This window comes from Lolium rigidum, chromosome 5, assembly GCF_022539505.1.
Source record: "Lolium rigidum isolate FL_2022 chromosome 5, APGP_CSIRO_Lrig_0.1, whole genome shotgun sequence".
Classification (NCBI taxonomy): domain Eukaryota; kingdom Viridiplantae; phylum Streptophyta; class Magnoliopsida; order Poales; family Poaceae; genus Lolium; species Lolium rigidum.
In genome coordinates, this window is record NC_061512.1 from 263389630 (window position 1) to 263407769 (window position 18140).

General features: G+C 41.3%; 2 protein-coding genes and 1 long non-coding RNA gene across 5 annotated transcripts; 2 read left to right on the forward strand and 1 right to left on the reverse strand.

The window, feature by feature from the left end:
• Positions 1 to 941: 941 nt before the first annotated feature.
• On the forward strand, positions 942 to 11645 carry LOC124651948. Of its 2 annotated transcripts, none has more exons than XM_047190965.1 (20): positions 942 to 1029; positions 1558 to 1646; positions 1750 to 1839; positions 2213 to 2924; positions 3246 to 3859; positions 3987 to 4257; positions 4356 to 4473; positions 5145 to 6970; positions 7053 to 7109; positions 7419 to 7536; positions 7637 to 7739; positions 7804 to 7899; positions 9014 to 9397; positions 9603 to 9698; positions 10072 to 10224; positions 10298 to 10441; positions 10583 to 10672; positions 10777 to 10959; positions 11047 to 11091; positions 11296 to 11645. In XM_047190965.1, the coding sequence occupies exons 1-20, from the start codon at positions 942 to 944 to the stop codon at positions 11428 to 11430; spliced, it is 5412 nt and encodes a 1803-aa protein (XP_047046921.1). In that variant the 3' UTR covers positions 11431 to 11645. The 2 variants fall into 2 exon arrangements, with proteins under 2 accessions (XP_047046921.1, XP_047046922.1); XM_047190966.1 differs by having other exon boundaries at positions 7419 to 7524.
• A 3198-nt stretch (positions 11646 to 14843) lies between these two features.
• On the forward strand, positions 14844 to 16796 carry LOC124651949. Of its 2 annotated transcripts, none has more exons than XM_047190968.1 (4): positions 14844 to 14929; positions 15112 to 15161; positions 16206 to 16400; positions 16489 to 16796. In XM_047190968.1, the coding sequence occupies exons 3-4, from the start codon at positions 16230 to 16232 to the stop codon at positions 16561 to 16563; spliced, it is 246 nt and encodes an 81-aa protein (XP_047046924.1). In that variant the 5' UTR covers positions 14844 to 14929; positions 15112 to 15161; positions 16206 to 16229; the 3' UTR covers positions 16564 to 16796. The 2 variants fall into 2 exon arrangements, with proteins under 2 accessions (XP_047046924.1, XP_047046923.1); XM_047190967.1 differs by having other exon boundaries at positions 14845 to 14929; positions 16209 to 16400.
• A 516-nt stretch (positions 16797 to 17312) lies between these two features.
• LOC124654230 lies at positions 17313 to 18134 on the reverse strand. The gene is made up of 2 exons (XR_006988261.1): positions 17752 to 18134; positions 17313 to 17660 (listed from the first exon to the last, which is right to left on the reverse strand). It is a non-coding gene; the product is annotated as an uncharacterized LOC124654230 (long non-coding RNA).
• Positions 18135 to 18140: the final 6 nt, after the last annotated feature.

Sequence of the window (18140 nt, forward strand, 5' to 3'; positions counted from 1 at the left end):
GCGCGGTGGCCGCCACCGCCGCCGCAGCAGCAACCCTCCGCCGCCCTCGCGCCGCCGCCGCCGCCGAGACAGGTACGCACCAGGCGGCCGCCGCCCGCATTCCCTTCCCTCCGGGCGGAAATGGGGGATTTTTTCGTTCTAGCGCGGAATGCCAGGGGTTAACGACGCAGACAGACGCTCACTCACATTCCCATTTACTTCTGTGCCGCTCGGCTCGTTCAGATGGACGGCACGAATCCGCGCTACCACCCGCGCCCTCTCGCCGCCCCCACCGCCGCCGCCGACAGATCGCCGCCAAACCCCACGCCGCGGCCGGACCGACCGCCGCCGACCCCCGCGGCGACGCCAGACCGACTGGCCCCGACCCGCACGACGCCGACGCCAACGCCGGACCGGTTCCTGCTGAACCCAAACCCGACCCCGTGGAGCCCGCTGTCCGCCGGGCAGCCCGCTAACGCGAAACCCGGGCCGGCCACCACCCCGCCGCTCCCCCAACCGCCCGGGGGCAGCCGCTACAGCTACCCCCGTGCCAGCAGCCATGTGGCGGACCTCAAGGCCCTGCTCCACAGCCCCAGCGCGAGCAATGCTGCTAACCTCGACCTCGCTCGCCCTCATTCTACTGCGCTGGGGGCAGCGCCGCTGCCGCTGCCCAGGTACCCGCGGCACGGGTTGTCGGCCGGCAGCAGCGTCGGGCAGCAGTCGCCGTTGGGGGCGCTGTTCATGAACAGCAAGAGCTCGAATGCGCAGGGCGCCTCGCCGGCAGAAGGTTCGGGTTCAGGCATTGATGGTATGGTTCTGTACTTGCAGTGAGATCTAGTGTCAATCAACATGCCGGGCACAAATGCTGGTTAATTTTGGGTCTCACGAGTTTATCGCAACTGCGATGTGCAGGAGTGTCGACCCGAGGCGCCGCGCAGTTCGAAGATCCAGGTGCGCGCGCGATGCAGAAGTTGGCACCCAAACCGCCCCCTCGCCCCCGTCAGCCTGCGGTTCCTGGGGATCGTATCCGGGTCTCCTGCCTGAATGTAGGTGGGTTCAACTGATCTGCGACCTAATTTGGTTACCGGTTTGTCGTTGGGGAGGTAGTAATTTAATGGCTTGATTGTTTAGAGTAAGCAATTTTTACCCCCTGTACTATCTGGTATGGCCTCGAATGGAAATCTGGCCGCTACACTGTGTTTGATGGGCAGGTGAAAATATCTATGCCGGTTTGCTTGTAGAGCAAATGATCACAGCATTACTGCATCGGGTCACCGTAAAGAAGTTTAGAAGGTGTCCTTTGATAACTAGCTAAAATTTTCCCAATTTATGGAGCACTCATACTGATACAGAGGCATTTAGGATTAAATACTCACAGCTGGGATATCTTTAAACACTATGTCCCCACATCAGCGTTTGGTTAGCAGTAATTTAGTGCAAATGAGAAAACTGGGATCGATTATTAGTTGGATATCTTTTCCGATCTCTTGATCCTGCTGCCAAAACTAATATGGCGCTAAACATAGTATATTCTTCTTTCAGTAAAGTTCTTCTGAAACTGCATTGGCATTTGAACAGGTGGAGAGTTCTTCATGGGTGAAGCTGGGCTTTTTGGGATACTTTGCTCCTGTCATCAGTTGAGGATGTCTGTAGCTAAGTTCTGTGAGGTATTACAGGATTGTTGTCCTAATTGTTGGAGTATTCAATTATCCATATGCCTGCCTTTGTGGATTTTTTCCTATTGATAGAAGTGCACATTTGTTGATGTAGCATGCAGGGGGGCCTGCTGAAAAGGCTGGTGAAATTGTCCTCATGGAAAATGGGATGAGTATTGCACATTGGTTCAAATACTGTGTAGGGGTAAGTATTAGATTATCGGATCCAGTTCAAATAAATAAATTAAAGTGTGGCTTGACCATGAATTAACAAAAACATTTCTAGGCTATGTTGTATCACAGTGTCATGTGATTCTGTGTCCTAAGGGATGCAGAGGAGTCAAATCAAACATGCGTTGGAATAATGATTGTGGTGTAAGCATACACTTCAATGTGAATTACAGAATGATTAGTCACCGATGATGCACTTTAGCAGCAATAAATAAGTGATTTTTTTATATATTTTCCTCAGATGTGCAGTCCAGCATTTCATGATAGTTATGAGCAACCTTTAGTCGTTTACTTCAAACATGTGCACAGAACTACCATGACATTTTTTCCCTTTTGTTTTCATCTAGGTTGGAGCATATGTTACTGACACTAAGTGGGACTGGCCAGAATGGATGTGTATAGATTATTCTCCAGTGGGATACAAGCTGAAAAGTCTCCGTACGGGAAACAGTAGTATGGAAAACGTTGGGTTATTCAGTGGATATGGAAAAAGCACTGGACCTATGAACCGAACAAGTTACTCCAATGATCTGCACAGTAAGGGGAGAGAGTGCACTACTGTTGAGAAGATGGTGAATAAACGAGATGAAACATATTGCAGGAGTGCTGATGTGTCCACATCTTTTACAAAGAATTATGCTTTACCTCAGAGTTCCGGAATAAATCTAGGGCTTGCTAAAAAACACACGGTTGATGCAGTGAACCTAAACCATTTTAGCAGGCCAACTGGAGGCCCATATTTTACAGCAAGCACGGGCGGACACTATGATGGAAATCATTTTGCACATAATTATGCAAATCTTTTGGAGAAAAACTTTGATGTCTCTTTTCGCAATCCAGCTCCAAGACCTGCAGGGGTTTTGAGCTACAGTAGTAGGGTACAAAGGCCTACTTTCCCCAACAAAATACTCCAAGATAGTTTGGGCACTGCTTCAAACACTGAATTGAAGCTTGGGCAATCATTTTATCATCAATCTCTGACTTCCCTATTTCCGTCCGTGCAGTCAACAGCAATTGATTTTCAGAAACCTCAGTCACATCTGCCACTGATAAGTCAAAGTGAGTTTGTCTCTCATTATGCTCTTCTTTCACCATTTTTCTGTCAATTGTCATTCAAGGTGGAATCTACCTGCAATAACTAGTAATCCGGCATCTGTACTTTTGTGTATGCTTAGCCATGCAAAGATTGTTTGGGACTTTGGGTAGTGCTGAAGTGTGCAATTGATAGACATGGCAAGAAATTAATATTGATGAATAACCAAAGTAATTTACTATGTTTCAGAACACGTAGAAGAAACATCTGATTTGATCCTTATGCGCATTGCGTGTGAGCGTTTTCCCCCTTTGGTAACGCATAATAGTATAAACCTTTTGGTGCAGATCCCTGTCCAAGGCAAACAATCAAGGTCAACAAAAGTATAGGGGAGCATACTAAACTACCTCTTGGTACAGGAATTAACAAACAATCAATCGAAGTTGCTACTGGCATCAGTTGTTCTGAAGGTGGCAAGCTTACAGATGATGCAGCCAAGAATTCATTTATCTCGGTGTTTCTTTCACATCTTGAGAGAAATAGTGAAGCCATCGATGATATTCTCAACAACAGTGAGCATAACCTTCCTAAGCCTTTGGATGGTGCATATAGTTCTAATCATTCAAAAATTGCAAGTAGACAAGTTGAGCCGAGGGTTAATGGTAATAATTCCAAGTTGGCCTCTACCAGTATTCATACTAAAAGGAGTTCAGTTGGCGGATCTCTTTCAATGGCACCCAGTGCATATGTTTCAAACGTTTCACCTCTTGCAAATAGTCAGGGACCTTTAGTACATAGTGACTGCGGGTCATATGTGCTTCCTAGGCAACCTAATGCTGGAATCTCCAAAATTTGTGCAGGGGTTTTGTGTCCTACAAATTGCGGGAGTTGCAATCATGTGGGCATATCCCATCAGAATGCACATGTGGAGACTGGGGCTCCCTGTCTACATGATAAATTGGTGAGTTGGTCTTGCATCTACACGCATAACACATCATAAGTAAACTGTAACCACCAGCACCATAACCAAGCACCGACATGGTTGTTTATGTTTTCAAAAATATTGATGCTCCAACCATTTTGTGCAGGCCAGGGGACACGGTACTTTTGAGTGTGTAGATCACTTATGCACACACAAAAGTTTGAGAGTTTCTGAAATCATCTGCCATTGTGCAACTTCTTGTTCTTCATCTAGGAATTTTCTACCTAGTTTTGGAATTGATCAAACAGGAAAATCAATACATCGATGCTGTTACAAAGTCCAAGAAGATGTTTCTAAACTTGGTTTTAGAGCCGGTGACTTTGGCCACCCTCATTTTTCTAATGATGGTGCACCAATCCACAAACCTGCCATTGCAGGTGGGTTTCTTCATAAGGAATGCTGCGTTGTGATCTTTTTGTTTTCTGTTGAATGTTGCCTTGTCTTGCTTCAGTGGTATACTTTCTTACTTATTCAGGGCTAGATAAACTTTGCACATGCTCCTCTTTCATGCCAAGGTCATCGTTATGTTCTAGAGAACATATGTTGCAGTCCTCTTGCCTTGAATGCCCCCTTGATGGGCTTCATTACAGAAGGTATTTTTTTTATCAATTCCTTTTCTTTTCCCAAGTTCTGGTTGTCAACATTGCATCACGAATTCTTCACTATAAAATTGACAAATAGTTTACTTCCATCGTGATTTTAGCAGAGTATTCATGTTATTGGTACTATATCTTTTGCTCTGAGCAAAACTTGGATTAGGTATTACCGGATTAACCTGTTCATTTGTTGGCCTGCCTTTTCTTGTATATTTACTACACACGCACACACATGATTATATCATTTAGAAACAGAACGTGCAGAGGCTCTATGTCTTCCGTTTCCCCTTCCGGCTATGATAGCATGCATTATTTATCATGTTTTCTCACTTTTTCACTTTTTTTTTTGCATTTTACGACCAATTATATCATTTTCCTTAATGGAGAAGAGGTGTTACCACTCAGAAATGTATGCAACTCTTTCATTTATTTTAATATAGTTCTCTATAATACACTAATTCTTCTTTGTGCGTGCACCTATTCCGTGTTACTCTTTATTTATTCTTTGATTACCTGCACTTATTTTTCTTATAGCAGATCAGAACAAATGTAATATATACTTGTGGTTCTTTTCTCTACCGTATGCCATATATATTTCATAACTATCAAAAAATGTGCTTGTGCCGCTACCTCCATGCTTTGCTTTCACATTCTTTTATTCATTGCAGTTCTATGGGACATACAACGAACAGTTTGACCAAATACCCTCTGCTTGATGCACTTAATAAGAAAGAAGCAGAAGTCTGTTGCTGCTCTGTAGTCCCAAAATGCTTGGCAGGTTGTGGCTTTACAAAGCACTGCAATGGCGGAATTGACCAAAATGGTAGTAATGTACAAAATTCCAAGCACGATGCACAACTGCCTTCAAGATGCTGCACATTAGGAGAGAGTGAAAAGTTAAGATGCCACTACTCAAGCAATGATCAAACATCTTCCTTGAAAGATGTATCTAATAAAACAACAATCCAGCCTTGCATTCCTATATCGGAGAGACTGAAGAATGTATCAGAAGAATCAGTGGCCAAGGTCATCTGTCCTTATATAGCTGGAAATGAGAAAAAGGGCTCCTGTAGAGGTCCTAGAGTATGTAAAGAACAACTAAAGCCTGGTTTCTCCTCTGGGTCCTCCAGCGCTGTGGTTACGAAGTTTTCAGTATCACCTGAATGGAACAATATTTCCTCATGTGTGGATCAATATGGCGTTGAACGTGAAAAACTTGTGTTTGATGAAGGATCGAGAACTGAAAAGAGTTCTTCTTCAAGCTATGTGCCTACCATTACAGGCTGTGAAAAGTCCCTAAACAGTTCCTCTAGGTTTCACTTGGACACTTCTAAAGTAAAGAGAAAATGTAATGAGATTTCTGACGGAGGTGCACTCAAAGGAAATGAGAAGAAACAACTTTCTGAAGCAACAAAGAAATCAAGAAGATTGGAGTGTGCGGCAGAACATTCAGAATCAGATGATTATACTAGGAAAATTACTTTGCAGTCATCCCAAAATGGAGATCCTCAACCACAGAATGAGGCTAGTTCAGATTCTTGCAGGGTGTCAAAAATCAAACGAAAATATACTGCCATGCAACGAAATAAGCCTGTGAAACGGCCTCACATCCCCGCAGAACATTCAGAATCAGATGATTCTACTAGGAAAATTAGTTTGCGGTCATCCCAAAATGCAGACTCTCAACCACAGAATGAGGCTAGTTCAGATTCTTGCAGGGTGTCAAAAATCAAACGGAAAAATACTACCATCCAACGAAATAAGCCCATGAAACGGCCTCACAGCCATGCAGAACATTCAGAATCAGATGATTCTAGTAGGAAAGTTACTTTGCAGTCATCCCGGAATAGAGACCCTCGGCCACAGAGTGAGGCTAGTTCATATTCTTGCAGGGTGTCTAAAATCCAACGGAAGCATACTACCATGCAACGAAATAAACCTGTGAAACGGCCTCACAGCCATCACAAAATTTTGAAAGGTGATAAGAAGTTAGACAACGAGGGCATTATGGTTGGAGAATTAAGTTCCTCTGATGAAAAAAGGCAAGTAAATGATTTGGATACCCTGGTTAGAACAAAACAGCAGCAGGAAGGGAGCCGAGTGTTTGTTCGCAAACTGCCTAAATATGTGTCTCTGAACTGTATGGTAAATAAACCTAACAGTGAAGATGCTTGTAGTGGGGGTCCCCATGTTGATGCTAGCTTAATTGCTACGGGGATAACAAATGATAATCGGAAGTTTCCTAAAATTGTTCCACTTAATCTGATTCTTAAAAAAGCTAAGAGATGCCATGCTGTCAAACCCTCCTGCAAGACAGAAAATATCCACTCTTGTGAGGAAAAGAGTGCAGTTCGTTCTGTAGGAAAATATTCTTTTGGTAATCGAAACTACAGTCCACATACTGAAGATGGAATGCAGAGTTCTAGAAAGGATAGGCATTTGTCTAATGCCTTGAGGCCACACGTTGAGCCCGACTGCAAACGACCCTCCATTGGTATATTTCTGGACACATCTCAACTAGTACCGACAGTGTTATCTTTATAAAATCAGAAACGTGAAAATACTTTTCATTTCAGATCTTGGAGAAGGTGAGCCTGTAGGCCTAACAGATGTAGAGACAAATCAGCTTTCAGGTAGAACATGGATGACCATAGCGTATTGGTTATGTATCGTTCAATTAGTTTATTTCATAATATCAACAGTATTTGTCTACATGCCAATGTGTTTAGCCATTTTTAGTATCTATTTGAAGCTGTGATGTCATTGATTTTAATGAGGTTCACCATGTGACAAAGATATAGGTCGGGAAAATAAATTTCCCTTCTCACAACACGTGACAAAGATACTAATAACTATAAACATGCATGGTTACTGATCTGCTTAATTTCTGCATGAGCTAAAGGAATCTTGTTTCACTGACATATTATACCAACCATATACAGGATTTAAGAACCGAAGATCAAGTGTATCTCTTAACATGATTAAGAGGTGTGAAGAATCTGCAAATGGATCAGCATGCAGTCCTTGTGGACTTCTAGCCTTAGAAGTGTATGTTGGAAGGTTGTAGTTCGACTAGATGTGATTTTTAGTTTTCAAAGAAAATGGCAGATAATTTACTTTCTGACCTAAGAAAGTTCTTAATATCTTGCAAAATGCACAGGCACAAAGAAAGGCTTAGCTCAGATGATTCATGTTGTGTTTGTCGAATTCCATACCTGGAGCCTTGCAATCAATTGATGGAGTGCAGCAACTGCAATATCAAAGTCTGTCATACTATTTTTTGTACTTGTATACTACTGCATATTTACATAGGTGCATCTTGTGTAGGTGCACCAAGCTTGCTATGGTGTTCTAAAAGTTCCAAGAGGTCAATGGTTCTGTAGACCCTGCAAGGCCATGGCCAAGGCCAATACCCAGGACATTGTAAGCAAATTCACTTCCAATTTTTTTTCATTTGTGTATTTAGTACATCTTTCGCTTAATGTATCGGTACACGCATCGGTTTGGTGATTTACATCCCAAACTATTGTGATATACGCAAATTTCTGGAAGGGCTTCGTTAGTTCATCTTCTAATCACTAATTAAGCACTTTAGGCTCTTTGTTTATTATTATCTAATGATCTTAAATCACCGCTCCTTAGAAGGGAATCTGTTTGCTTTCTAAGGAGTTGCCTCAGTCTTTATCTAATCTGACTTTCATTAGACAATGTAACCATGAAAGCCATTTAGCTGGTTCAGGATGATGCACATTGTTCATTTGTTTGGGAGAGCATGAATCTTAATTACAAAGCAGCTGATAGTTCTTCCACTAAAAGTGATCATACAGTACTATGCATGGATGCCAGATGTAAGGATATTTGCCATTCCATTACAAAAGGTATTTACATCAGCTGTGGATTTGGGGTTATCTGTTAAACCGTAATTAGGTGATGAACCGATGATCTCACCACATTAACAGAACTTGTTAGATGATAAACCTTTAAGCATCTACTAGTAGTATGGTACTGGAAAAGAGACGCAGTCACTGTATGCCTAAGGATATCTGTCCATGGTGTTGTTTAATGATCTTAATTTTCATCCATGCCATTTGTTTTTAGTATTTTCTGATTTTTTTACAGACAGCACATTTTCTGATTTGTGGTTCTGTTAAAGGCCAATCAGCCCTTATTCGTCCAGTATCTGGAACTCACTTCATTAATTTTTTTTTTGTTGAGAAAACGCAAAGGACTCTTTGCGTTTCATTTCATTGAAAAGATAGGGGGAAACAAGTTTACAAGCCTCCTAGGAGGTGGGTTACAGGTGATAGCCTTCATTAAAAAAAAAATCTGTCAATAAACCTTGTAATCATCTACCAGTAGTATGCTAATGGAAGAGAGAGATATAAAGTCGCTGTATGCCTTAAGATATCTATTCATGGTGGTATTTAATGAGCTTAATTTCCTGCATGATATTTTTTCTTTAGTATTCTATGATTATTTCTGTGGCATAAGTATAACAAGTGTTACTTACTGGTCTCCCATTGTGTTTTCTTTCCAGGTTTGTGTTATATGTGGTTATGGAGGTGGAGCTATGACACGGGCATTGAATGCCCAAAAAATTCTGAGAAGTTCGCTGAAAGGTCTAAGAGTTACAACATGGTCAGATAAAAATGTGAAACATAATTCATTTTATGCTTCAAAATCAAGAAGCTTGGGAAGTATACCTGCTGTGGATAAGCAGAAGTCGATAGGTAGTGCGCATGAGGATAACACTGTCAGATGCTCATGGACCGCAAACCACAACTCAAGTTTACTTGGTCCAAAGACGATGCAGTGGATTCATGTGGTTTGTGGGTTGTGGACACCTGGTGCAAAATGCCCAAATTCTACCACAATGAATGCTTTTGATATATCAGGTGCTTTACCTGGCAAGATAAATAATGTAAGTTCTCTACATGCATATTCTTATGATGATTTCTTTGATAATCATTGTTTACATGCAAATTAAAAGCACCCTCAGTGATCTGACCTAGACCATTTAGTTCCTCATCTTATTATTGGTCACACAATATTACCTCAGATGCAATACTTTGTAGCATCTGACATACTTTTCGTTGCCTTGATTGTTGCATTTCTTTTGCCATCAGGCATGCTCAATTTGTAACAGAACTGGGGGCTCATTTATGATGTGCCGTGATATAAATTGTTCAGTGATCTTTCATCCTTGGTGCGCACATCAAAGGGTAAGCTTTTTTCGTTAAGAGCAGCTTACATGTTCTCAACACATTGACTTATTGCATGCTCATAAGGTATATTCTGCACTGTGGGTTAGAACCAATCTAAAGGATGCTTTGCCCTAGATAATATTAAGACAATTGTCATTTTCTGTTCCTTGTGTAGTTCTATTTCAGTTTTATTTTTGAAAAAGTTGCAGTCGGTTCCTTTTTTGTGTGTATACACGTGATGTTGATTGCAGAAAAGATAAACTTAATGCATGGAGATCCGATGATTGATCAACAACTCAATATAGAGATACATTTTGATGTTCATGTTTACTATTGCCTTAGTGGTGTGTGTGCTTTTATCAAATCATTATTGCTTGTGATACCTCAACAGGGTCTGTTGCAAAGTGATCCAGAAGGTGAGCATAATGAACAACTTGGTTTTTATGGGCGATGCGTGAATCACGCTACAATTGATCATTCTCATCGCGTTAATCCTGAGAATAAATGCTTAAGAAGCAATGGATGGACATGTGCACGTACAGAGGTAATTTGGTGGGAGCTTATTTATTGTCCAAAAAAGTGAATACATATAACTAAAATTTGCTCTTGTGGAACAGGGTTTTAAAGGCAGAAAGGGCGAAGGCTGTTATGGTTCTAATTACAAGGAACCTCGAGTGAAGAGTAATGAGTGCAGCGTTCCCCAAGAGCAGATAGATGCTTGGCTACGCATAAATGGATCAAAGCCTTGCATAAGAAGACAGGTGCTGCTTTCAGTAATCTTGTATTACAATGCAGTTAATTATATTCGATATTGTATATTGTTGTGTATCCTACAGAGAGATGTCAAAGTTCGCTGCATATTGCTGTGTCAGCTGGTATGACACTCGTTCTGTGATTTGCAGTTAAAAGGATGGAAGCATTTGGTAGTTTATAAATCTGGCATACATGGACTTGGCCTCTACACAGGAGAGTATATACCACGCGGCTCCTTGGTAATTAGTCAGCATATAAATCATCTCCTTTCCCTTTCAGTATAACATGTACTGATGTAGCAGCTTAGCAGATGACCTCATAGATCTGCACCAAAATATTACAGGTCATAGAGTACGTGGGTGAAATTGTTGGGCAGCGTGTCGCTGACAAGAGAGAGCTCGAGTACCACTCGGGGAAACGACAGCAGTATAAGAGCGTGTGTTACTTCTTCAAGATTGACAAGGAACATATTATCGATGCCACCCGCAAGGGTGGGATTGCAAGATTCATCAACCACTCATGCCTGGTAATAAGTTACACATATCCATGTATTCTGAACCAGTTGCGATGAGTATTTCTGACACATCCTTTTTTTGATCTTTTGTTGGATCAGCCAAACTGTGTCGCAAAGATAATTTCTGTCAGGAACGAGAAGAAGGTACACACCTCTCTTCATATGTATTTATTTTTCTTGCAAAGGCTATCCTTTTGCCCTGTAGATCTTTAGACCAAAGCTCATATGCCTCTCTTTATTCTACTGCTCTGTCAAGCTCAACCTATGTCAAACATAAAACACTACTATAGGATACATATTCTTACGAGTCCCAAGTGTTATAAGCTCAGAATCGCCGTTGTCTAACAGGTAGTGTTCTTCTCGGAGCGCCATATTAATCCAGGCGAGGAAATCACGTACGATTACCACTTCAACCAGGAAGACGAGGGCGAGAGGATCCCCTGCTTTTGCAGATCAAGAAGCTGCAGGCGGTACCTCAACTAGTTGGCTGTTCTACCATCTATTTCTAGCTGTATATAAGAAGAGCCTCTACTTGCATTTTGGGGAACTTTTATTCCACGGTGTTCTTAGTTTTGGCCATGACCCAAAACTTTCTAATGACCCTGTATTCTTGTGTGCCCACCGCCGCCGCTGCTGCTATTGTCTTGAGTATAAACTGTACAAGACATTCCTTCATAGATTGGGAAATTTATCTGACAGGCGATGTTTAGCACTTGCATAATAAGTAAACAAACAAATAAGCACTGGCGGCGACACTAAAATAAGTTAATGTGAATCGATAAACTTCTGAAATTCTTTAGTATCATTGACTAGATGATGGCAGAAGTGGGAACAAGCAATGATCATACAAATAGAACAGCAATAAACCCATGTGTTCCCACGTGATTGCATTCTTGAATATTACTCTATGAACATGTCATATTTTTTTTTTTGTCTGTGAGGAGATGATGTCCATCTCCGGTTATCCGTCATCAGAAACATGGAGCCGGCCACAGTTCCTGGTTTTCTCATCCAGATACATGCCAGCCAGCACAGGCAGCGCAAACCGGGAAGAAGCCCTAGAGTACATGAATGAAGCCAAATCTGACTAGTTGTAGGTCATCAAACTATGCTCAGGAGAGGAGCGCATCTGGAAGGAAGCGACTTCTAGTTGGGTTGACGAGCACCTTAGCTTTAGTTTGCAAACTCTTCTAGACAATGTAACTATTATTTGATCTTAATAAAGGCAGCCATGATGACATTCTCTCTCTCAAAAAAATACAAGATGTTGAATGACCATTAGAAACATTTACTTAGAATAAAAGGTTAAGGAAACCTATTGTTTATCTATATGATGAATAAAACTCGCATAGCCTCTGACGTACCCAAGGACTAAGTTCATAACCAAGAGATTCTTATTTATTGACATACACGAGGACCTCTAACTTTAGGTAACTGCCCAACCACCCAGATCCTCTATAAGTAGCTAGGCTTCCTTAAGCAATGGACATCTTATTCATCTTTTTACTCCAATAGGACATGATTTTGTGTATTATTTGCTTGTTTCTGTAGGATTTTGAATCTTATATCATTGGTCATAGAAGGCATCAGGATTAATGATGGATCATCGAAATTACCACATGCGCAATATTATGGATGTCGTCGCTAGTGTCTTTATGACACACGGTGTTGCGATACCGAGTCACTCACAGGAAAGGTAAAACTCTATTGCTTGGTTGGGATGAAATATCAATCCTGAGAGATTGGTCACCATGGTAAGGAGGGCTAAAGAAGGCTAGAGATTATTGTAGGCCTAAGCCGCTGCTCAGCTCTTTAGTGACGTTGAGGGTGCCGTTGTGATTTTTCATCCATTTATAAAGATAAATAAATAGTAAAATGAGAAAAAAATGACAACCCTTTTGTGGACACAAATGAGCTTGGGATATTAGACAGAAGACTTGATAAAATCTACTTAGTTGTCTATGGTAAAAAATAGAGTAAAAAATGTGAGGAGACAGTTCACCTCGACAACTGGCAGCTAGCAATGTCACCGCCTCACCGGCAAAGTTGGCCAACATCAGCTCCTAACCACCAAAAATAGCATTACATCGTCAAATCACATACGTATGTGCGTTGATGTGAGCGTTGCTAGTTAGGCAGATCCGCATATGCCCATGGTTATGAACTTAGCCAGATGTGCAAGCTTAGAGAGCAAGGCGAGATCACATGGTGCAATGGCAACACATGCTTTCTAACCAATGATGACGAGAAGATGAGGCAACACCTCATTGTAAGATAGAATGTCATTGCATTTTTGTGTCACTTGTTCATAACCTACATGTTGATCTGCACTAACACACGGTCTTCTCAAGCTCAGGCTTGCCTGAAGGGTGCCAACTTGGTAAACAGTTCATAGTGAACTATGCTTAGATGAAAAAGATCTTCACGCCCAAGTATGTTAATTAGGGCCAACTCTTCGATCCACACTTGTTGATAAATGAAATAGACTACCTAGTTGACAAGACATCCGAAGGAGGCGACAATGCTAAGATGACAACGGGTGAGATGAGGGCCTGACTTAGGACCTAACTATGCGTGCACTTCGATTAGTGATGCTTCTTTACTGTTATCTTTTGTCGATGGTAGTCATGATCCGGTGATGAAATTATGTATATTTTGGAAGGTGGTGTGATATCCATCCGTTATCTAGGACTTGATTAAAACCGATCCATGGTCTGTAATATTGTGGGAATTGGTATATACTAACCCCTCCGAATTTGTCCATCTTTTATCTTTTGTGACGAAACATGAGATGTTGGACTTCGGTTCTCATGAACTTTATAGTGATTATTAAGCCCATGTTGGCTAAGTGTGTCAAATTTATACACAATGTTGAATGATGTTGAATGATCAGTCAAATTATATCTTCAGAATAAAAAAGGTTAAGAAATGTATTGTTTATTTAAATGATGAATAAAGCTCTCTTAGCCTCTAGCATCTGACCTACCCAAGACTAAGTTCATAACTAAAATTTATTTATTGACCTACGGAAGGACATGTGACTTAAGCTGCCCACCACCAAAGTCTTTTATAAGTAGGGAAACTTCCTTAAGAAACAAATATCTTATTCCTTTTTTTGCTCCAATAAAATGCCATTGTGTGTATTATTTGTTGGTTTAGAATTTTGAAGTTTGAGTTTTATATCATTGGGCATAGAAGGTACCAGAAATTAGCGACGGGTCACCGAAATTACCACATGCACCATATTGTTGAGATCGTCTGTAGTGTCTATCCGTTTCCTAACTTCGATTAAATTTTGTTCGGCCGTCTTATATGGTACTGAGCTATGTGTAGATTTACGCAGTTTACTAGGTAACTTAGAGAACACATACACAAATTTATATTGAAATTTTATACTTGTTAGTTTTGTTTATTCTACATCATTTAGAGGATTTTTTAATTATTCCACGTATTTAATCATGTAGAAATGTTGCTAAAATGTTAGTTGTGCCATTTTTTATTATTATTACGATGGTATAGTATACATTTTCATATAAACCTTTTTTTTCTAAAATTGAACTATATATAGTTATAAAAACAATTCTTGAATTATTTTTTAGCATTGCTTAAATTGTATAGTGTATACATATATATATTTATTATAAATATGTCTAATGCCTGTGATCTAAATAATATCTTAAATATTGTCATTTGCTCTTCTAGATAAAGGAATACGCTTCCAGATCATCTCATTATGAGTCTAATGCGTGTGATCTTAATGAGTAAGATTAAAACTGGCAACCCATTTGTGATTTTAAAATGAGAATGAAGGAGCTCGGGATATTGGACAGAAGACTTGACAACATCTAATTAGTTGTCTGGTAAAAAAAAAATGGAGCCACAAACGTGAGTAGACGGGCTGCAACCACATTTGCAAAATACAGTAGACGGGCTTCTTGTTTCCCACAGGAGCTCCGGCGGCGGCGGGACATCGGCGGCGCAGGTAACCTCTCTCGCCGTATCCTTCTCCTCACTCCACCCTATACCGCCCCCCACACCATAGCCTGTGCTCCCGCATCCCCTTCACTCTCCTCCCATGGCTTGGCGCCTCCTTCCTCTCCCTGTGGTGCCTCAACCCTAGAACAGCAAGGTCTAAAAATCCTGATCCGTTCTCTCCCTTTGCAGTGCAATTCCAGTTCGGTGTAGCGAATCCGCAGCAATCAAGTCAGCAGAAGGTAACAGCAACACCATGTGTTCTGATTTTTTTCTGGCTAGATCACTAGATGCGTACGTACTGAAGCATGTGTTCTGAATTTTTCATTGTACTCTGAACCCTGGTATGTTTCCACTCGGCTAAATCCCACTGGGGAGACCTTCACGATTTCTTGGTGCGCACCATCTAGGCTCGGCCCTGGCTGATGGTCCCTGGGCTGGACAGCCGGCCGGTGCACCCAACCTGTTCGACCGATTGCTTGTCTAAAAATACAGTGCATCTATGTTCAACATATGTGGTAGTTCTAGGCTGTTTTTTCCCAAGGAAAGATTTCCAGTTCACGATTATTGAAGGAATGACTCGGTTGCTCTGACATTAGCTAGCTAGTAAAGCATGGCAGATGCTCTACTCCTTTTCCGAGATGTTTTCTTCAGAAAATCCATTTCCCGTGTTTCTGCTTGTCTGCTCATGCATTATTGCTCCTGTCCTGAGTGCATTTCTTATACTAGCACTGCCTGTGAGTTGACCACCTTGCTATTACACAGAATTAAACACACTTAGATCACGAGGTCTAAAATCTAATCCATGTAGAAAACCGGCAGCAATCAAGTCAAGAAAACTTAACGGCATTGCCCTGTGTTCTGGATTTTTAGTCACTGGATCCACCCCTGGTTACCTGTCCCTAATTCAGACAGCTTGCCGGCATGCACAACCTGTTCGACTGTTTGCTTGTTTGAAGAATTAAGCCGTTTCACCAAATGGTAGCACAGGAAGGAGCACATGCTATTTGTTTCTAGTCTGATGGCGTGTCCTCTTCGGTTTTTCCTTCCATAATGCTATGCTCACTGCCTACTGTCGTAATCACAAATTCAGTACATCTATGCATAACACATACATGATACTGCTCTGTGTTTTTGAAATTTTTTTTTTGCAGTTCAAGACTAATGAAGGAACAACTCGGTTGTCCTACTTTAGCTAGTACTAAAACATCGCTTTTTTCCTATACGTTTGGTTCAGACAGACAGTTAATTTCTCACATTGCTGTTTGTGTGCCCATGCATCATAGCAGTAATCACAGTTAGAAGTGAGAATGGGTCGGAAGGCTGGTGGGTTGTACATAAACCCAAAAAAGTTTGGCGGCGTCATCAAGCCTTGTATGATGGAGATGACTTCCTTCCTCAACTGCCTCGCTTTGAACAAGCAGAACGACGACAAGTGCATGAGGCAGAAGGAGCTCCTGGTTACCTGCACTCAGGCTCAGGTCACTCTCACTTCTCTGAATGTCTTTTTACTTCAAGCCACACATTCAACTTCTGTTTCCTGATGCTACTTGTGTTGCTTGATCACAGAAAGGGAAGCAGAAGAATGCGGGCCAGACCATCAATTACCATCTTCACCGGCTTGGGCGAGACAAGTTCAAGTAGTTCCAGAGAACCTGACCTGAAGCGCTGTTTCGTTTTCATTTGTACTCCCATGATCTCCGGACAGCAATAATTTCTTCCAAGTAGTGTTTTTCTGTGTGCTAAATGAGCATTAATCTTGGTCAAGTTTGAAACATTTTCATTGTCAGACTTGTAAGGCATCACCGCTAAATGAGAACTGCTGTTTTGATAGTAATCATAATGTCATTGACACGAGACCACCATTTTTGGCAGCAGCTGTGGAGATCATTGTCGTTCGGGTGCATTCTTGTGTTTCGGTTTTCTAGAACCATACCATGTTCAGTGTTCAGTCGATGGATATACTGACCTTTCCCTTAATTACCGCTGTGAAAGATACGCTATGTCTCTGATGACAGAATGTGTCTTGTCCGGAGAAACATTTTCATAGAGCAACAGGGACTTGGGTCCTCGTTTTAAGATAGTTGGTGTCAAGTAGGGGCCTGTCCTCTTGAAATATTTGGCCTACTCTGTTCCTTAGAAGCTGATGAACCTTTTCATTCAGCTTGTTAATTAGCATCCATGTCTTCTCCACGTCCATCTTTGAGTCCATTACCTTTGTCCTCATGAATCATTAGACTTGGGAGGGTGGTAATCAAGATCACTAGATTTAAATGTGCGCCTTGGCGCACGATCCCGTGAAACTCGTACCGATGCACACTTTGTATAACACTGCCAAAAATTAGGTGGAACTAATAATTCATTTTTAGGTTTTAAAAAGCAAAGTCAATAGGTTGATCTTAAGATAAAGCACATGAAATTACAAACGGAGTATAAAATATTTATGTACAACCAGGAAAACAGAAGAATATATTATAGTATGAAACACTCAGATGGACATGTCAAGAGCAACAGAAGGAAGGAACAACAAAAGCAACATCTATATTTGTTGGGCTATCAACAAAAGAAATAATTGTGATGTTGTTTGGTAAAATCAAGTTGATGAAATTTGCCAGAGAAATGCCATCGGGACCCTTCTCCCATGTTCGGTTTGGATTTCCATCTATGGATCCTTCTCCCATGTTCAATCTGGGATTTCCATCTGCTTCAGAGATATTATTGTAGCTACTGAATGTATATACCTGAAATACTAATCATGCACATTGTTAGCAAAAAAGAGAGATTGGCATATTTTTACACGGAAAATCAAGAGATTAAGTCGTCAAGTCCTACCCTATATCAGTTCAGCTACTCCTTTCCCAACAGACTTTGCAGCCTCCTATAATTACTCTCAAGAATGCCCCCTAACTTGAAGATGACATATTCTAAGACTGGCTCGATCTCTACAAAAGAAGACCAGAAGATGGATAGAGAAGATCATAAAATGGAGATAGAATAGAATCTTGATACTTGTCTTGCTCAATCTCCAGTTATAGGAGGAGCAAGCGAATAAGAGGAGAAAGGAAGGGACGTGATTGCGGCTAAGGTTTTCACCGCGCTAGCTCTTTTATACGATGCGGTGAAAAAACGGACGGCCGAGATGCACCAAATGAACCTGATCTGACGGGCGTCCACAACCTAAAATCGTTGTGGAGGCACCGTGAGGGTGCACTAAAATGGAT